Here is a 15,502-nt window from a genome sequence, read left to right as displayed (position 1 = left end):
AATATGAGTTAAGAATATATGAAAGTGGGGCATCAGGGTGTCTCAGTAGTTTAAGCATCTGCCTTTGGCTCAGGTTGTAATCCCAGGGTCCTGGGATCAAGCCCCACATCAGGCTCCCTGTTTGGTGGAGAATCTGCTTCTTCCTCTGTCCTTCCCCACTGCTCATGCTTGATCTCTCTCTGCCTCTATCAAATAAATAAAATCTTTTAAAAAAATTTTTCTTTAAAAAAAACTTTCCTAAAAAAAAGAGTATATGGAAGTTTTTTACTGTTTCTGCACTTTTCTGTAAGTTTAGTAATATCAAAATAATGTTTTTTAGAAACTCTACTTTTTTTTTTTTCATTTTTTCTTTATGTCATATCTAAATTTTAAAATTGGGTACCCAATGGGGTGCCTGGGTGGCTCAGTGGGTTAAAGCCTCTGCTTTCGGCTTAGGTCATGATCTCAGGGTCCTGGAATCAAGCCCTTCATCAGACTCTCTGCTCGGCGGGGAGCCTGCTTCCCCCCCCTCTCTCTGCCTACTTGTGATCTCTCTCTCTCTCTCTGCCAAATACATAAATAAAATCTTTAAAAACAAACAAACAAACAAAAAAAACCCTGGGTACTCAACAAATTGATTACTCTAGTAAAATTATAGGTTGGCTCATGCTACTCTCGGCAGTGCATTTTCTCCAGGGCATTTAAGACTATGAGAAAATTAAAATCAGCATCTATTCAATTAAAGTTGGAAATGCCTAGTTTAGAAGAGTAAGTATTATTCTTTTAGATTACAAAAACATGAAATCATAAAATGTGGAAAGTAAAGTTTAAAAAATAAACCACTCTTCTACACTATACCAAGGTTGTAGACGGTTCTTTATATGCAATATGTGACTTTCTACACAGACAGCTAATATGATGATTATAGTAGATATAAACTGCATATTTTTGTTATTAACAAAATATATTTTGTATAAATACATTATATATATATTATATATATAATACACTTATATTTTGTATTGTTGGGGGATCCCATATCTTTATTAATAGATAGGGTACTTAGATAATAAAGTTATCAAAGGAAAAAATATAAAATTTTATAATCATATAAAAGGACATATATGTCTTCTCTACCGTATACAAAGGACTCAAATTATTTATGCACACAGCTTATATAAGCAGAACTTAGCAGTAAAATTGATCTTCCAAAGCTGATATGCTAGCAGCAACCAATAAACACTTCTATTATGTTTATAACAAATTTCTTGGAATTTCTAAGAGGATTCCACACTAGGGCACATACACAAAAATGACCAGACTCTCGTCAAACACCATTCAGGAAAACCAACAATCAGTAAGTCCTCAAGTTGGCTTCTAGCAAGTTTTTAGCCCTTCATTTTTATAATTTTTTAAAAGATTTTATTTATTTTATTTGACACAGAGATCACAAATAGGCAGAGAGGCAGGCAGAGAGAGAGGGGGAAGTCAGCTCTCTGCCAAGCAGAGAGCCCGATGGACGGTTCAATCCCCAGACCCTGAGACCATGACCTGAGCCAAAGGGAGAGGCTTAACCCACTAAGCCATCCAGGCACCCCCACCCCTTCACTTTTAAAGACGAATAGACAGGGAAAGAGTGACAGACTTAAGGAAAGCCTCTAAAATGAACCAAAAAAATGAGAACAAAAAACCAAGAAAAAACACAAACAATGCAGGAAGCTTAAAAAAAAAAAAAAAAAAAAGCACACACTTGCAAGAATGACTGCTCTAAAAATGAACATCTATACAAAAAGATAACTCTTAGAAATAAAATGATGACAATATACATTCACTGGATGATAAAGTAAAAAGAAATTTCCTAGAAAATAAAATGTCAGAGATGAAACAGTAGGGAAATTATAACTTGAGTTCCAACACTCAAGTAGTAAAGATTCCAGAAAAAAATAAAGAAAAAAAAGAGAGGAAGAATTTTTTAAAAGCACAAGAAAACTTCTCAGAATGCAGAATGAGTTTTTCAATTGAAAAGAGCCCACCTAGGCCCAGCACAGTAAAAAAAAAAAAAAAAAAAAAAAAAAAAAAATCACAGTAACATTCAGTAAAAATACTAAACACCAGCAATACACCAAAACAACAACAAACGATCATAAAAGCTTCCACAGGGCTCTAACAAGAGACCCACCATTAAGGAAGGGCAAGCAGCACAGAAGTGGACCTCCATACCCAATGCAGCAACTAGACTAGCAGTGTTTAACCATGGCTACACATTAGAATCACCTGGGATATCTCAAAAACTAATGACTAATTGAATCAGGATCTCTAGGGGGTGGGCCCAGGTATTAATGGTTCTCAAAATTCCCCAGATGATTCTAATCATCCTGCAACCAAGGCTGAGAACTGCTGAGCTCTACAGAAGACAACAGAGTGATGCTTTCAAAATTCTAACAAAAAATGGTTTCCAAGTTGGATTGTATAAATATAGCTAAACTATCAATCAAATATAAGGGTTCAGGTCTCAAAAATTTACTTCTATTGTGCCCTTTCTCAGAAAAACAATGTACATGCCAAAATGATAAAGTAAATTAAGAAAAAGTAAGACAGAGGTTTCAGAAAACAGGTTATTTAATGCACAAGAGAAAGATACAAGAAATTCCCAAGATGGGGTGCCTGGGTGGCTCAGTGGGTTAAACCTCTGCCTTCAGGCTCAGGTCATGATCTCAGGGTCCTGAGACTGAGCCCCACATCGGGCTCTCTGCTCAGTGGAGAGCCTGCTTTCCCTCTCTCTCTCTCTCTCTGCCTTCCCCTCTGCCTACTTGTGATCTCTGTCAAATAAATAAATAAGTAATCTTAAAAAAAAAAAAAAAAAGATGGGGGCACCTGGGTGGCTTAGTTGGCTAAGCAACTGCCTTCGGCTCAGGTCATGATTCCAGGGTCCTGGGATCGAACCCCACATAAGGCTGGCTCCCCGCTCAGCAGAGAGCCTGCTTCTCTCTCTCCCTCTGCCTATTGCTCTGCTTACTTGTGCTCTCTCTCTGTCAAATAAACAAATAAAATCTTAAAAAAAAAAAAAAATTAAAAAAAAAAGAAAGAAAAGAAAAGAAAAAAAGAAACTCCCAAGATCATAATTAAAGAAAATTCAAAGTGGACTGCTCTTTAGTTGGCTTAAGGTGCAATCAGTACAGATTAGGGCAGGAAGACAAGAAACTAACAAGAGGTATAGGGTGCAGTGGTAATAGACAAAAATCAAAAGATCACCTAGTGTGTATGACCATATTACAATACTGAGAAGATGTTACAATGTTGTCAAATAAGCTTAAGCCGAATTAGTAAGAAGTAGGCAAAGAACTAAGGTACACAAACAAAAACTTGCAATTTTCAAATGCCAGGAAAAACAAAAAGTTGTTTATCAAAGAAACTACCAAAATACAGCATGTGGCTCAGCAGTAAACATGAAAAATCACGTAAACAATAAATTCTAACGACAAAAAATGCGATAAAACAACTTAAGAGGATGAGCGTGGTCATGGGTAGGAATGTAAAAGAGCTAATTCTCATCTTTCAAAGTAGGAAATAAATGCATACTCTCTAAAACTGAAAAATTTAGGACAATAAACAAGTTACACTGAAATACAGAGGTACAGATGAACAGTAAAAAGAAAAGAAAACAACTGGCTCCAGGAATGGCAGTTACAAGTACAAGAATGGGGAAGAGAAGTGATGTGTTTCCAGTAACACTATTTGACATTGAGCTGTGTTCATGAATTCCTTTTCAAGCTGTTCACATATTACTACAATTAGAAAAAAAAAAAAAAAAAAGGCAGGGCACTGACCACAGGTTTCAGGGAGAGCTGTATTAAATACAAAAGCCTGCACAATTACACGTGTTCTGAAGCATGTAGTTAGGGTTTTAGTCCTATGCAAATAACTTTCTCTATTTGCCAAGAGAGATGAGTCAGAAAACATGTGCATAAAGCGTTCTTCCTCATCCTACAAATCCTAAGAAACAAATCAAGAATATGAGGGGGGGGGAAGCACTTTATTTCAAAATTTGGGAGCATTCAAAAATTTTAAGTAGTGTCTTCAAAAAGTTATTAGATTAAGTACTTTAAGAAATTTTCTGATAAAATACTGCATGCCAGGAAAGAGAATTCCAAGAAAAATGTTTTACTCTAACATTCAAATTGGTATCATCGGGAATAAAATCTTTAACAGATAAATGTTAATATCCCAACTGTTACTATAAGTTTTTAAATTCAAAATTATCAATTATAATGATAATATGTACGAAGACTATAATGAAAAAAAATGTACAAAGCACTACCTTCAGAAACTGAAGGAAATGTCTACAAATTGTTTTTTTCCTTCTAATAAACATTCTCAATATGATTCTCTGAAGTGCTTTGATATTTTCCTCCAAATTATCTCATTAATTTTAGACATCCTACTTGGTGATTTTTTTAACCCTTGCTCCAGCAATTATACTGCATTTTAATTTGTTTCCTTGTCCCTAACTCTCTAAAACTGTCAGCTCTGCAGGACTTGGTACAAAGTCTCTCCTGTTCCCCAGTATATCCCTATCACAGAGTAGCAGGATGCCTGGCACATGGGAGACACTCAATAAACATCTGTTAAGTAAATGAACAAATACATAATTTGACTTAAATATTTATACCTAATTGAGAATCTAATTTTTGCTTAAGATAATGTTAAATATGAGACAAATCAGTATTTTGTACATATAGGAGGAAGGTGAATAGAAAAGTACCTTTCAATGAGTGTCCCATTTTGAATCATCCAAACATCACAATATGTTCGAGACACCAGCATAACAGCAATAAGTATCAAGTAACCTGTCTAAAATAAACCAGGTATAGTAAATTAAATAAATGCATTTTTAAAAGTTAAAAGAAACATTACCTTGGCAAAGATTTTTTTATTTCTAAATTCAAATCTTTATTCTAGCTTTAATACAATGGCTGACATTTTACGTATAGGCCATTTTTAAATATAATTTTAAAAGAATTTAAAAATATAATATAAATGAAAAAGACATATATATCATTTAATCTAACTTTCTCTTCCAGAATTCAAAAGTGAATCCCAGGCAGGTCAAATAATTTGTCTTCCTACAAATAATTTGTCTTCATACTAGAAGGTAGTAGTATAACTTCAATTACCTGAATCACAGTTTACTGTGATTGTCTCAGATTTCTAATATAGAAGTCTAAAACAAAAAATGATAGTAACTATTAATGTACAGTTAAGCAAATATTGAAGGCTAAATTGTGCCTAATGCAATAAACTTGGTTCAGTTTGTTGGAAAAATCTCTAATACTGCCCCTGCCCTCAATTTTGTGATGAAAATTTATACACAGAAAATGAGAAAACAGCATAGTAGGTAAGTATATTTGCATCACTTCGTGGAACAAGTGGCAGAATAGGAAAGCCTCAGTGGCAGAAGAGGATTATGATGTTAGAAATATATTAAACAGACCAAGTAAAACAAAGGAGAGCATGACAATTATGAGTTAAAAAAGATAAAGGATTTAATGAGAAATAGGAAATAGACTGAAACCATATGAATAACAGTACTGCATATCCAGCAGACTTTAGCAATATTAAACTACTGCAAGCCTCTAGGTAGAACAAAATATTAAAAAGTGTCATTTTGACATTACTTAAGCAATGCTGTGGAAGATGGATTTACCAAGGGGAAAAGATGAGAGGCTGAGTCAGAAGTCCATTCTCTCTCTCTGAGATGGGAACCTATCCTCTAACCTCTAAAACACACACACACACACACACACACACACACACACACACACACACATGCATTCAAAGCTGACCCTATTCAAATCTTCTAAATTGGAAGAATAATGACCTTAAGATACAAGCTAAAGTCAGGGAAGAGGGCATATAGCAGCAGGGACATTTGTTGGATAATATATTTAAACTCAAAATGATGGTGCTGCATGGCAACTGCAATATTACTTGTGTAATTTTTGCAAAACAAATATTTTTGTTAAAAAATATGAAGGTACTAGAAGTATAGTGCTGTAGGTGTAGTCGAGGCAGGGAGTCATAAACACAGAATAATGAAGCCACAAGAAAAGATAATGTCAAAGAAAGCTTCTGTGACTGAGCAATGATAGGTGCTACACCCAAGTCAGCCAGAAAACAAAGATCCCATCTTCCTAATCTAGTCCCTGTTTGAAAGTTAGGTATTCAACTGGCAACAGAAGAACCTCTTAATTGTAATAAACAGTATCTGTAGATGTCATTTTAACTGTAATACTAACTTTTAATTCAGACCTTAAATACAGTCTCAATCCTAAATTAATCATTTGACATATAAAGGTAACACCAGACAAAGATTGTTTATTTTGCCTTGATTTTCTGCTCTCAGTTTAATTTTTCCTTAAAATAAGTACCAACTTTACTTGTCTTAGCAAAATCTGGCAAACTTTGATTACTGACAATCCTGAAATGCCTTTCTACAAAGGATGGCCTTAGAATCACTACTATTTCCATGATGAATGGGTTTGTGGAATATGTCAGAAACCAAAGAACTGCACTGATTTAGGCAGCCCCTCACCTCATGATATGTATGAACTTCCATTTATTCGTATGCAACATTATCATTTCTTTATTTCCTAAATTGGTTAGTCTCTCTATCCCTACTTCCAATCTTCTGTCATTTCTATGAGAGTTTATTTCTAAGTGAAACCCCCAGTGAACTGAGGTTAAACTTGGATTTTTATAATTCTCAAAGATCATGTGTAAAATGACTCTGCAGCATGGCTGGGCCTAGAGAAAGCTGGAGGTTGGATAAGTTAGGCCCTGGTATCTCCCTTACTAACTCCCAGAGATCTATGCAAAATCTCATATTAGCATCTGCTAAAAAGTCAAATGAGCACTGAACTCTTAATGGATTAAGAGGGAAATATGTAAATCTTTCCAGAGAAGATCATATTTTAAACAGGAATTCTTCAATCAGGTGGGTTGTAGAAAGAGAAAACTTAAAGAAATTAATGAGCATCAAGCTATTTTTTTAATAAGTATCTGTTTTTGTTGGCGGGAGGGGACAGATGTCACAGACATGAGGTCATGAAAGCATAAGAGTACACAGTCTGATGACAAAATTGCAAACTCTTCTAAGCAGATGATAGTGAAAGAAAGATCAAAGTTAGGTTGTGATTTACCCTACAAGAAAAAAAGAAGACAAATGCTTTTATTAGGGTTTTAGAAAAAAGACTATTATGAAAACAAGAAGAGGCAAAAGGACCAATTAAGTGATGATGATAATCCAGGTAAGAAAACTATAGTGAGAACAGTAGGAATGGAAAGCAAGACTAATTCAAGAGAAACACAAAGAGAAAATATTTAAAAATAAAGAAGGGAGCAGATTTATAAAGTCTCGGTGTGATTTCATTTTCATTAAAATATATTCTGGACACTGAAATACTGATAGAATTTCTGAGTGAGAGGTTAAGAGGCACCAAGAAGGAAAAAGAAATCTATCTGCATTTTCTAACTTTTCTTCAAGGAAAATGTATTATCTCTATCTTATTAGGGGAAAAAAAGTTATTAAATTATGTTTTAGAGGCTGGTAAGGGTGGAATATACAAGCCATGATGCAGAAATGAGGGAGAAAGAGAGCAAGTCCAGTGTGATAGGGAGATATGGGTTCTCTTTGAGGATTACAGTACTTTGGGAATATCTTATCTTTTTGTTGCTATTAATAGATTGTAAGTCCAATGGTTTTTAAAATTGGAACAATGGAAAACATTACATTTCAAGAAAATAAATTTGGCAGAGAAGTTAAAAAGGGAAGCTTCTTTGAAGTGAGAACAACGAACACTACAAAATCCATGTTAAGAATGTTTAGAACGAAAAATGACCCAATACCAGTGGCTGAAAGGATGAAGTATGGGGAGTAAAGAGACAAAGGTGATGATATTTCTGGTTCTACAAAAGGTGATTAAAGATGGAGAACACAGCATTATCTTATTTTTTAATCATTAAAAGTACTCCTCAGATAATGATAAAGATAATCTTGGTAAAAGGGCAAAGGAAACGATATAAAAACTTTATTCCTAAAACCAGCTCACCTCCTGAAAATACTGGAAGAATTCATATATCATTCTGGGTATCTCAAAACATATTTAATCAAATATGAAAGAACAACCTTCAAACATATTCCATATCAATGTGACTTATGAAGATCTCAATGTAATAAAAAGGTCTGTCTTTCTAAATTTAATCTTGTTTTTATTAATAGAACTTAGTTATAATAAAACAACACCATTTAGAGTAGCTGCACTGAAATAGTCTAATATTTCAAATAAAATATAATGAAATCCTATTTCATAAACAAGAGGAAAGAAACTATTTAAAATCTGGCACCAAACAACAAGGGTACTTGCAAGGATAACAGACAATTTAAAGAAAAAAATTTAGTAGTCTTTATTACCTACACAAAAAAACATGATAGGAGTCTTTATTACCTACATAAAAAAACATCTGATCTGTAGTATAACAAAAGCTTTCTAATTTTATTGTTCTGATCTCACGTGAGCTTAAAAGTTAGACACTTAACATTATAATTCAAGACTTACCTCCTTACAAAATGTTCTAGGAACCATGATTTTCAGAATCCGTGTGAGTCTTAAAAAAAACACCTTGTCCACCACAGCTCGCTCTTTTTTCCCCTCTTTCTACATTAAAACAAAAAAATTAAGATATTTATAACAAGAAATATTAAAGAACCACATTTCACCTAAGTCAGTAATAACAACTATCAAAATGGATATTGCGTTTAGAGAGTGCTAACTTGCACTGCTCTTCAAATATGCTTTCAAGAAAATAAGATGTTATCAAAAACTAAATAAGGAAGTGAGAAGTTCTGGGGCCATGCAAGTATCTGGGAGATGAATACTGCAAGCAGAAGAAACAGCAAGTACAAAATGCCAAGGTATAAGCTCATTTAATTGCTTGAGAAGCAACAAAATGGCCGGTCTGACTGGAACTATAAAGCAAGGGATGGTAGCAGAAGATGAGATCAAAGAGATACTTAACATCAGAAATGTTAAGTACTTACTGACTGTTTATTATCCACTTCCTGATTAACAGCAGAATGTTTTTAAAATCCTGAACAGGAATTTTGCTGATAGAAATTACTGGAAACATTTAGATTCCTAGATTTAGCATTTAGCATTTCCAGTATGCAATCTACCAATTCACTCTCTCTTCTTCAAACTCAAAGACAGACAAGGTTTCTTCACTCCTACAGCTCACATTCTAGCAGGATAAATACAGATAAAAATAAACCAATAAGTTGTTACAGATACATTAGGTAGGGCCATGAGCAAAAGACTGATTCAGACAGAATGACAAGCCAGAGTTCTTTGGGGAGGTGATATTTAAGCTGAGACATAAATAAAGTGAAGCCATGTGATAACCTCAGGGAAGGAAGGTAGTCAAGCACAGGGAACATCAAGCACAAAACCAAGTGTCGAGAATAAATTTAGTGCACACACTGAAGAACAAGACAGTAGAATTGCTAAAACAATAAAAATAAGAGAAGCTGAAGAGGTTGACAAGACCTACAAAAGACAGACCCTTAAAACCACAGTAAAGATTTAAAGTTTATTTAGTCAGTGTAGTGGGAAACTACCAGAGAAACTTAAAAGCAGTAATTAATCTTATCACCCTCAGACATTTCTTTTGAAGGAATAAGAAAAAGTGACATAACTTGGACATGTTAGAGGCTATTTACTTCATTACACCTGAACTGTTTAGAAGAACATACAGGAGAAACTTCTTGCAACAGGAAACAGACACGAGAAGGATGCGACCCCCCTATTGAGATCCTCCCCCAACTCCTATAATCACAATTCCCTTATTTGTTAAATACTATGCACCTGATAAATACCCATGGTTTAGTAAATTCTGTAATTAGATAAACTTTAGTGTAAGTTTTATCTAAGTTGAGGAACCTGAAATGAATAGTTTGTATACTGAATTAGAACAATAATAAGCTACCAACTATATGTCAGACACTTTGCTAAGTGCTTAATATTTATATGATCCTAACAGGCACTGAATGCATTACAGATTCATAGATCAAGAAGTCAGAAGGCATTGTGTGTGTAGAGTTAGATCAGGAAGACTAAGGTAAGAATCAGTCTATCCTGTAACTCTTATAACAGAGTTCAGGTCTTTGAAACCTTATGAAGGTTGCAAACCTCATCCTACTGAATTAGAGGCCCAGTTACTTCAATCACACATGCATGTGTTCCTTCATTCATTCAATAAATATTCCCAAGCACTGTTTTGAATGACAGGAACACACCAGAAATTGAAACAGGCCAAAAGCACTACTCACAGTATATTTACTTCAGCCTATTTTCTTCAAGCCAAACACTACAACTTCAACCAAAATCCTCCCTTTTACTTCCCCAAACCGAGAAAATACAGGAAGAAAACAAAGATAAGGCAACAGATACCAAGTACTTTAAAAAAAAAAAAAGAAAATTAAACTTCAAGTTTACTTTTACTAATTTCAAGTTTTTCCTATCACTGCCTTCCTACCTTACCCCACTGCACATGTAATGAACACCCTTGAATAGATAGAGTAATAATAAAATGGCCACCTTCTGACTTAAACAGAGGATTACCTACTTCTAGCGTCTAGCTGCGTTCAAGAAATGATCTAGGGAAAACAATGAAGAAGGTTTAAAAAAGGTTATAAGAAAATCACATTGAAGGAATTTAAAATATTAACTGCTACATGCTATGTAATTCTTCCTCCTCTTTTATTTCTATTCCTATTGTCATCACTTCTAAATCACAAACTGTCTGAAAGCCTGACTTGATTTCCATTACCTTTCAGGCCATGAAGGAATTGCATATATGTTTCCTAAAGTCATTACAGCATAGTCTGCAAAGAAACACCTGAACTAGAGGGCTGGCTCAGAAAGGATGAAGAAATACCATGACACTCTACCATTCTTGACACTAATAAAATTCTTATCTGAAACCAAATCTAACGGAGAGTACCTACAGAGACAGTATATTTCATAAACACAACTAGCCTCTCCAATGAATTCATTTTAATTTCACAACTGACTTTCCTCTACCTGTGAACTTTCCAGTATTTCTTTAAAAATTAAAAAAAAACACTTTAAGGATATAAATTTAAAATGTAAACTACAGAAAAAGCAAATCATTAGATAAAGACCATTTAAATAGTTAAAGAAATACTGCAAACAGAAAATAATGTACCTAACATTCAGGAGGCAACAAGGTCAAAGGGCAAAGTGTCAATCCACTTAGAAAAGTGAGATGAACTAGAACGGAGAGAGACCTTTGAAACGACAAATAATAAGCCATGTGGCGCTGACAAGAGTATAAGCATTCCTGTACATTGCTGGAGAAAGTGTAAATCAACACAACTATTAGGTAGATCTATAATAGCACCTATTATCATGGTTTTTTTAAAACTATTTTTCTTATTTATTTGAGAGAGAGAGAAAGAGCATGAGAGGAAAGAGGTTAGTTAGAAGCAGACTCCTTGCCAAGCAGGGAGCCCGAAGTGGGACTGGATCCCAGGACTCCAGGATCATGACCTGAGCCGAAGGCAGTTGCTTAACCAACTGAGTCACCCAGGTACCCTATCAAAATGTAAAAGGCACACAGACTGTAAAATAACTCAGCAAATTTACTTTCAGGTACTTATCCTACTGGTATTCCTGCACATATGCCTAAACACATAAATGAAAAAACATCTGCACACTATTTATATTATAGTAAAAATCAAAAACCTAAATATGCATCTTAATGAAATTATATAAACTATACAAAATTTATGAAATGAAAATTCTACACAATAAAAAGGAAGCAGCTCCTATTTATACAACAGAATTCTGTCAAACCGTTAAACAGACTAGATCTACAGCTATCAACATAAACATTAACATAGGACCTAAAAAATATGCTGAAAGTAGAATGATACTTACCATGATCAACTTATAAAATTTAATAAGCAAAATAATTCTACCTATATGGTTTATGAAGATTGAGGCGCCTGGATGGCTCAGTGGTTAAGTGTCTGCCTTAGGCTCAGGTCATGATCTCAGAATCCTGGGATCAAGCCCCACATCAGGCTCTCTGCTCAGTGGGAAGCCTGCTCCCCCCCCCCCTGCCTACTTGTGATCTCTTTCTCTGTCAAATAAATAAATAAATAAATAAAATCTTTAAAAAAATTATTCTAAAAGTTATACAAACATACACACACCTCATCAGTATAAAATATGCACAGGAATGCTAAGTTCCCCATCTAAGTTTATAGTTCCCCAGCAGTGTTTATTTTGAATTTTATATCATGTATACTACCATCAAAATTAAGTATTTTTAAATCCAGTCAACTACCTCTTTACACTACTAACTCTATTAAATCTTTCTCTCCTTCCTAAATCTCATGTCTTGTGAAAACTTTACCATCTTACCAAACATTATAAAAAAGTTCAATAAAAAAATTCCCTTTTTATCTGTCTGTGTTCATAAATAACACATTAACTATAGAAAAATTAGAAAATTCTGATTAGCAAAAATAAGGAGCCTATACCTACCATTTAGAGATACCAACTGTTAATATCTGGCACATAATCCTACCAGATTTCATTTTAGCATATACATGTATATGTGTATGTACATTCACTTCCTATAAAGTCTTCAAATGTGCTGTAAGTGTACATACTATATTATATCTTCTTTTTGTCCAAAATTTAATCTAACCTAAAGTTATCTTGCTCATACTATACAATGAGCAAATAAGTATATGCTAAAAGAAGTTGTACAAAAAATAGATTAAAAAAAAAATCACTGGATGAATTTAGTTGTACTGACAAGTTTTAATGATGCCCTAGAATTTGAAGATTTGATAATATGCAAATGGTAGCTATAACTAAGATAATTAAGGTTTGATTACTCAGATATAATTTAGGTAAGAGAGATTATGAAGATGGAGATATGCCAGACAAGAAGAAAAGCATCCCTTGTCCCATTTTTCAAAGCCAGAGAAAAAGATCACAGAAACTAAAGAACAGCAATTTTCTTATCAATCTCCACGATATTCAGAGAACAGACATTATATGGAGGATGTAGAAAGATTTAAGAGACACTAAACACTAGAAGCTAGCATGAATTTCCTAGGAATAAAAGTCATGTCCTTTTTTTTTTTTAAGTATATTCACTGACATGTATACTCTAAGCTCCACAGGGGCAGGGACTTATATTTATATCTGCTATACACCCAGAGCCAAAACCAATAACTAGGCATTTAAGAGGGTTCAATCAATATTTGTTGAGAGAATGACTTAATGAAAGAATTAATAAATTACTCAAGGGTTTGAAGTTTCTTATAAAATTACTGTGGTCCTTAATAAGAAATATGAACCAGATTTTGCTATGTTGGATATAATCATAACCAAATAAACCATAACCAAAAATAAGCAAGCAAACAAAGATTAAGAGATGCCAGAGTCATTTCTTTGGTCCTTTACACACTCAATATTATCAGCAATCATGAGGAAAAAAGAGAAGGCCAATTTAAATTATGGATAATGACCTCTACTAAAATACTAAATGCTAGAATTACATTCAAAATTACACTAACAGTACAGACATACTAGAGTATAGACTATTAGTACAGATCCAATAAGCTGCCATATATAGGAATAAACTAATGTTATTCAAAACAAATCAAGTGAGTTACCATATGAACCAGCAATTCCACTCCTGGGTATATACCAAAAGAAATGAAAACACAGGTTCACACAAAAACCTGCATATGAATGTTCATAGCAGCCTTATTTATAATAGCCTAAAAATGAAAACAACCTAAATTTCCCTCAACTGACAGATGGATAAATGTGGTCAATTTATACAAAGGAATATTATTTGGTAATAAAAAGAAATGAAGTATTGATACATGCAACAGCACAAATAGACCTTAAAAACATCATGCTAAGTTAAAGCCAGGGACAAAAGACCACATATTATCTGACTCTTCTTATAGAATATGTCTGAAGTAGGCAAATCATAGAAACAGAAAGCAGATTACTGGTTACTAAGGACTAGGAAAAGAGGGCAACAAGGAGTGATTTTTAATGGGCATGGAATTTCTTTTTGGGAAGATGAAAATCTTCTAAAATTAGTTAGCCGCACAACTCTTTTGTGAATACACTAAAACCACTGAATTGTATTCTTAAATGGATAAATTTTATGGTCTTTGAGCTCTATCTCAGTAAAGTCGTTATTAAAAAGAAAGAAAGATATCAACTAATGAATACAGTTACAGGCAATCTGCCAACATAGTTGTTCATCAGATACTTGAAGGTTATAATTTATAATAACTCAACTCAATGTAAACAGCAGTTAGGGCTAAAGAAATAAAAGCAATTTTAGGCTGAATTTCAACAATATGGCTTTCATAACAAGATATTTGTAATAGTGCTGATGCTTTCCATCCCAGTCAGACATCTGGACAACTATGTTCTAGACTAAAAATAATGTCTAGGGAAACTAAGCAGTATAGGTCCTTAAAAATGTATACAGAATTGAAAAAGGACTGGAAACCATGACAGATTAAGAAACTTGAAGGAATGAGGGGCTGCTTAGCATGGAAAAAAAAAAAAAGACTCAGAAGATACAACTATCTTCAAACAATGAGAGTCAATTAGAAAAAATAGAGCAGTCCTGTCCTAGGTGGCTACAAAAGACAAAAATAGAATCAATCACTAAGAGAGCAGAGGGGAAGATTAATCTCATCATGGGCTAGAACTAATACGGTAATGGTTGCCTCCTAGGTACTTCTTCATCAAATGAACAGATTCAAGTAAATACTAGAAGTCACCTATGAAGAAATCCTATTTCAAAAAGAACTGCTATAATATACAGTAGAGTAAAGATAATAGTTAAGTTCCCTTCTAATTCTAAAATTATGATTCAAAATTATGTAACAAGGAGCGCCTGAGTGACTTAGTTAGTATATTGAGCCTCTGACTCTTGGTTTCACCTCAGGTCATGATCTCATGGGTCTGGGATCGAGCCCCTAGGGGGCTTTGCACTCAGTGAGGGAATCTGCTTGAAGATTCTCTCCCTCTGCTCCCCCACCATGCTCACGCATGGGCTCTTTTCTATCTCTAAAATAAATAAATAAAACTTCAAAATTATGTAACAAAATAAATAAAATAAATACATGAAATCCCAAAGAATCAAGTACTTAAAATTTTACCTCATTGTTCTGTAATGGTGGTTTTCCATTTTTCTTACTGTAGAGAAAAGAAAAGAGAGCTTTATTTGCAAAGTGTTCCCATCATAAAAATTGTTTTAAGATATCAGAAGAATACACCAAATTCTCCAAGTGAATTCCTTCTTTTTCATATCATACAGAGATAGAATATATTAAATATAGGGCACCTGGGTGGCTCAGTCAGTTAAGCATCTGCCTTCAGCTCAGGCC

The 15,502-nt window shown here is 34.0% G+C and overlaps 1 protein-coding gene across 2 annotated transcripts in view; it reads right to left on the bottom strand.

Annotated features, from left to right (window-relative positions):
* ABCD3 (ATP binding cassette subfamily D member 3) overlaps positions 1 to 15,502 on the bottom strand; it is a 75,974-nt gene that overhangs the window by 34,924 nt on the left and 25,548 nt on the right. For both annotated transcript variants that reach the window (XM_082688739.1, XM_082688740.1), the window contains 3 exons: positions 15,275 to 15,311; positions 8,595 to 8,693; positions 4,742 to 4,830 (listed from right to left, as the gene is read on the bottom strand). In XM_082688739.1, the coding sequence (XP_082544865.1) occupies positions 4,742 to 4,830; positions 8,595 to 8,693; positions 15,275 to 15,311 (225 nt within the window). The remainder of the gene's footprint in view (positions 1 to 4,741; positions 4,831 to 8,594; positions 8,694 to 15,274; positions 15,312 to 15,502) is intronic.

Source organism: Mustela nivalis (assembly GCF_964662115.1).
Source record: "Mustela nivalis genome assembly, chromosome: 10".
Lineage (NCBI taxonomy): Eukaryota > Metazoa > Chordata > Mammalia > Carnivora > Mustelidae > Mustela > Mustela nivalis.
Note: the sequence above shows the minus strand (reverse complement) of the source record. Positions and strands in the feature narration are given on the sequence as shown.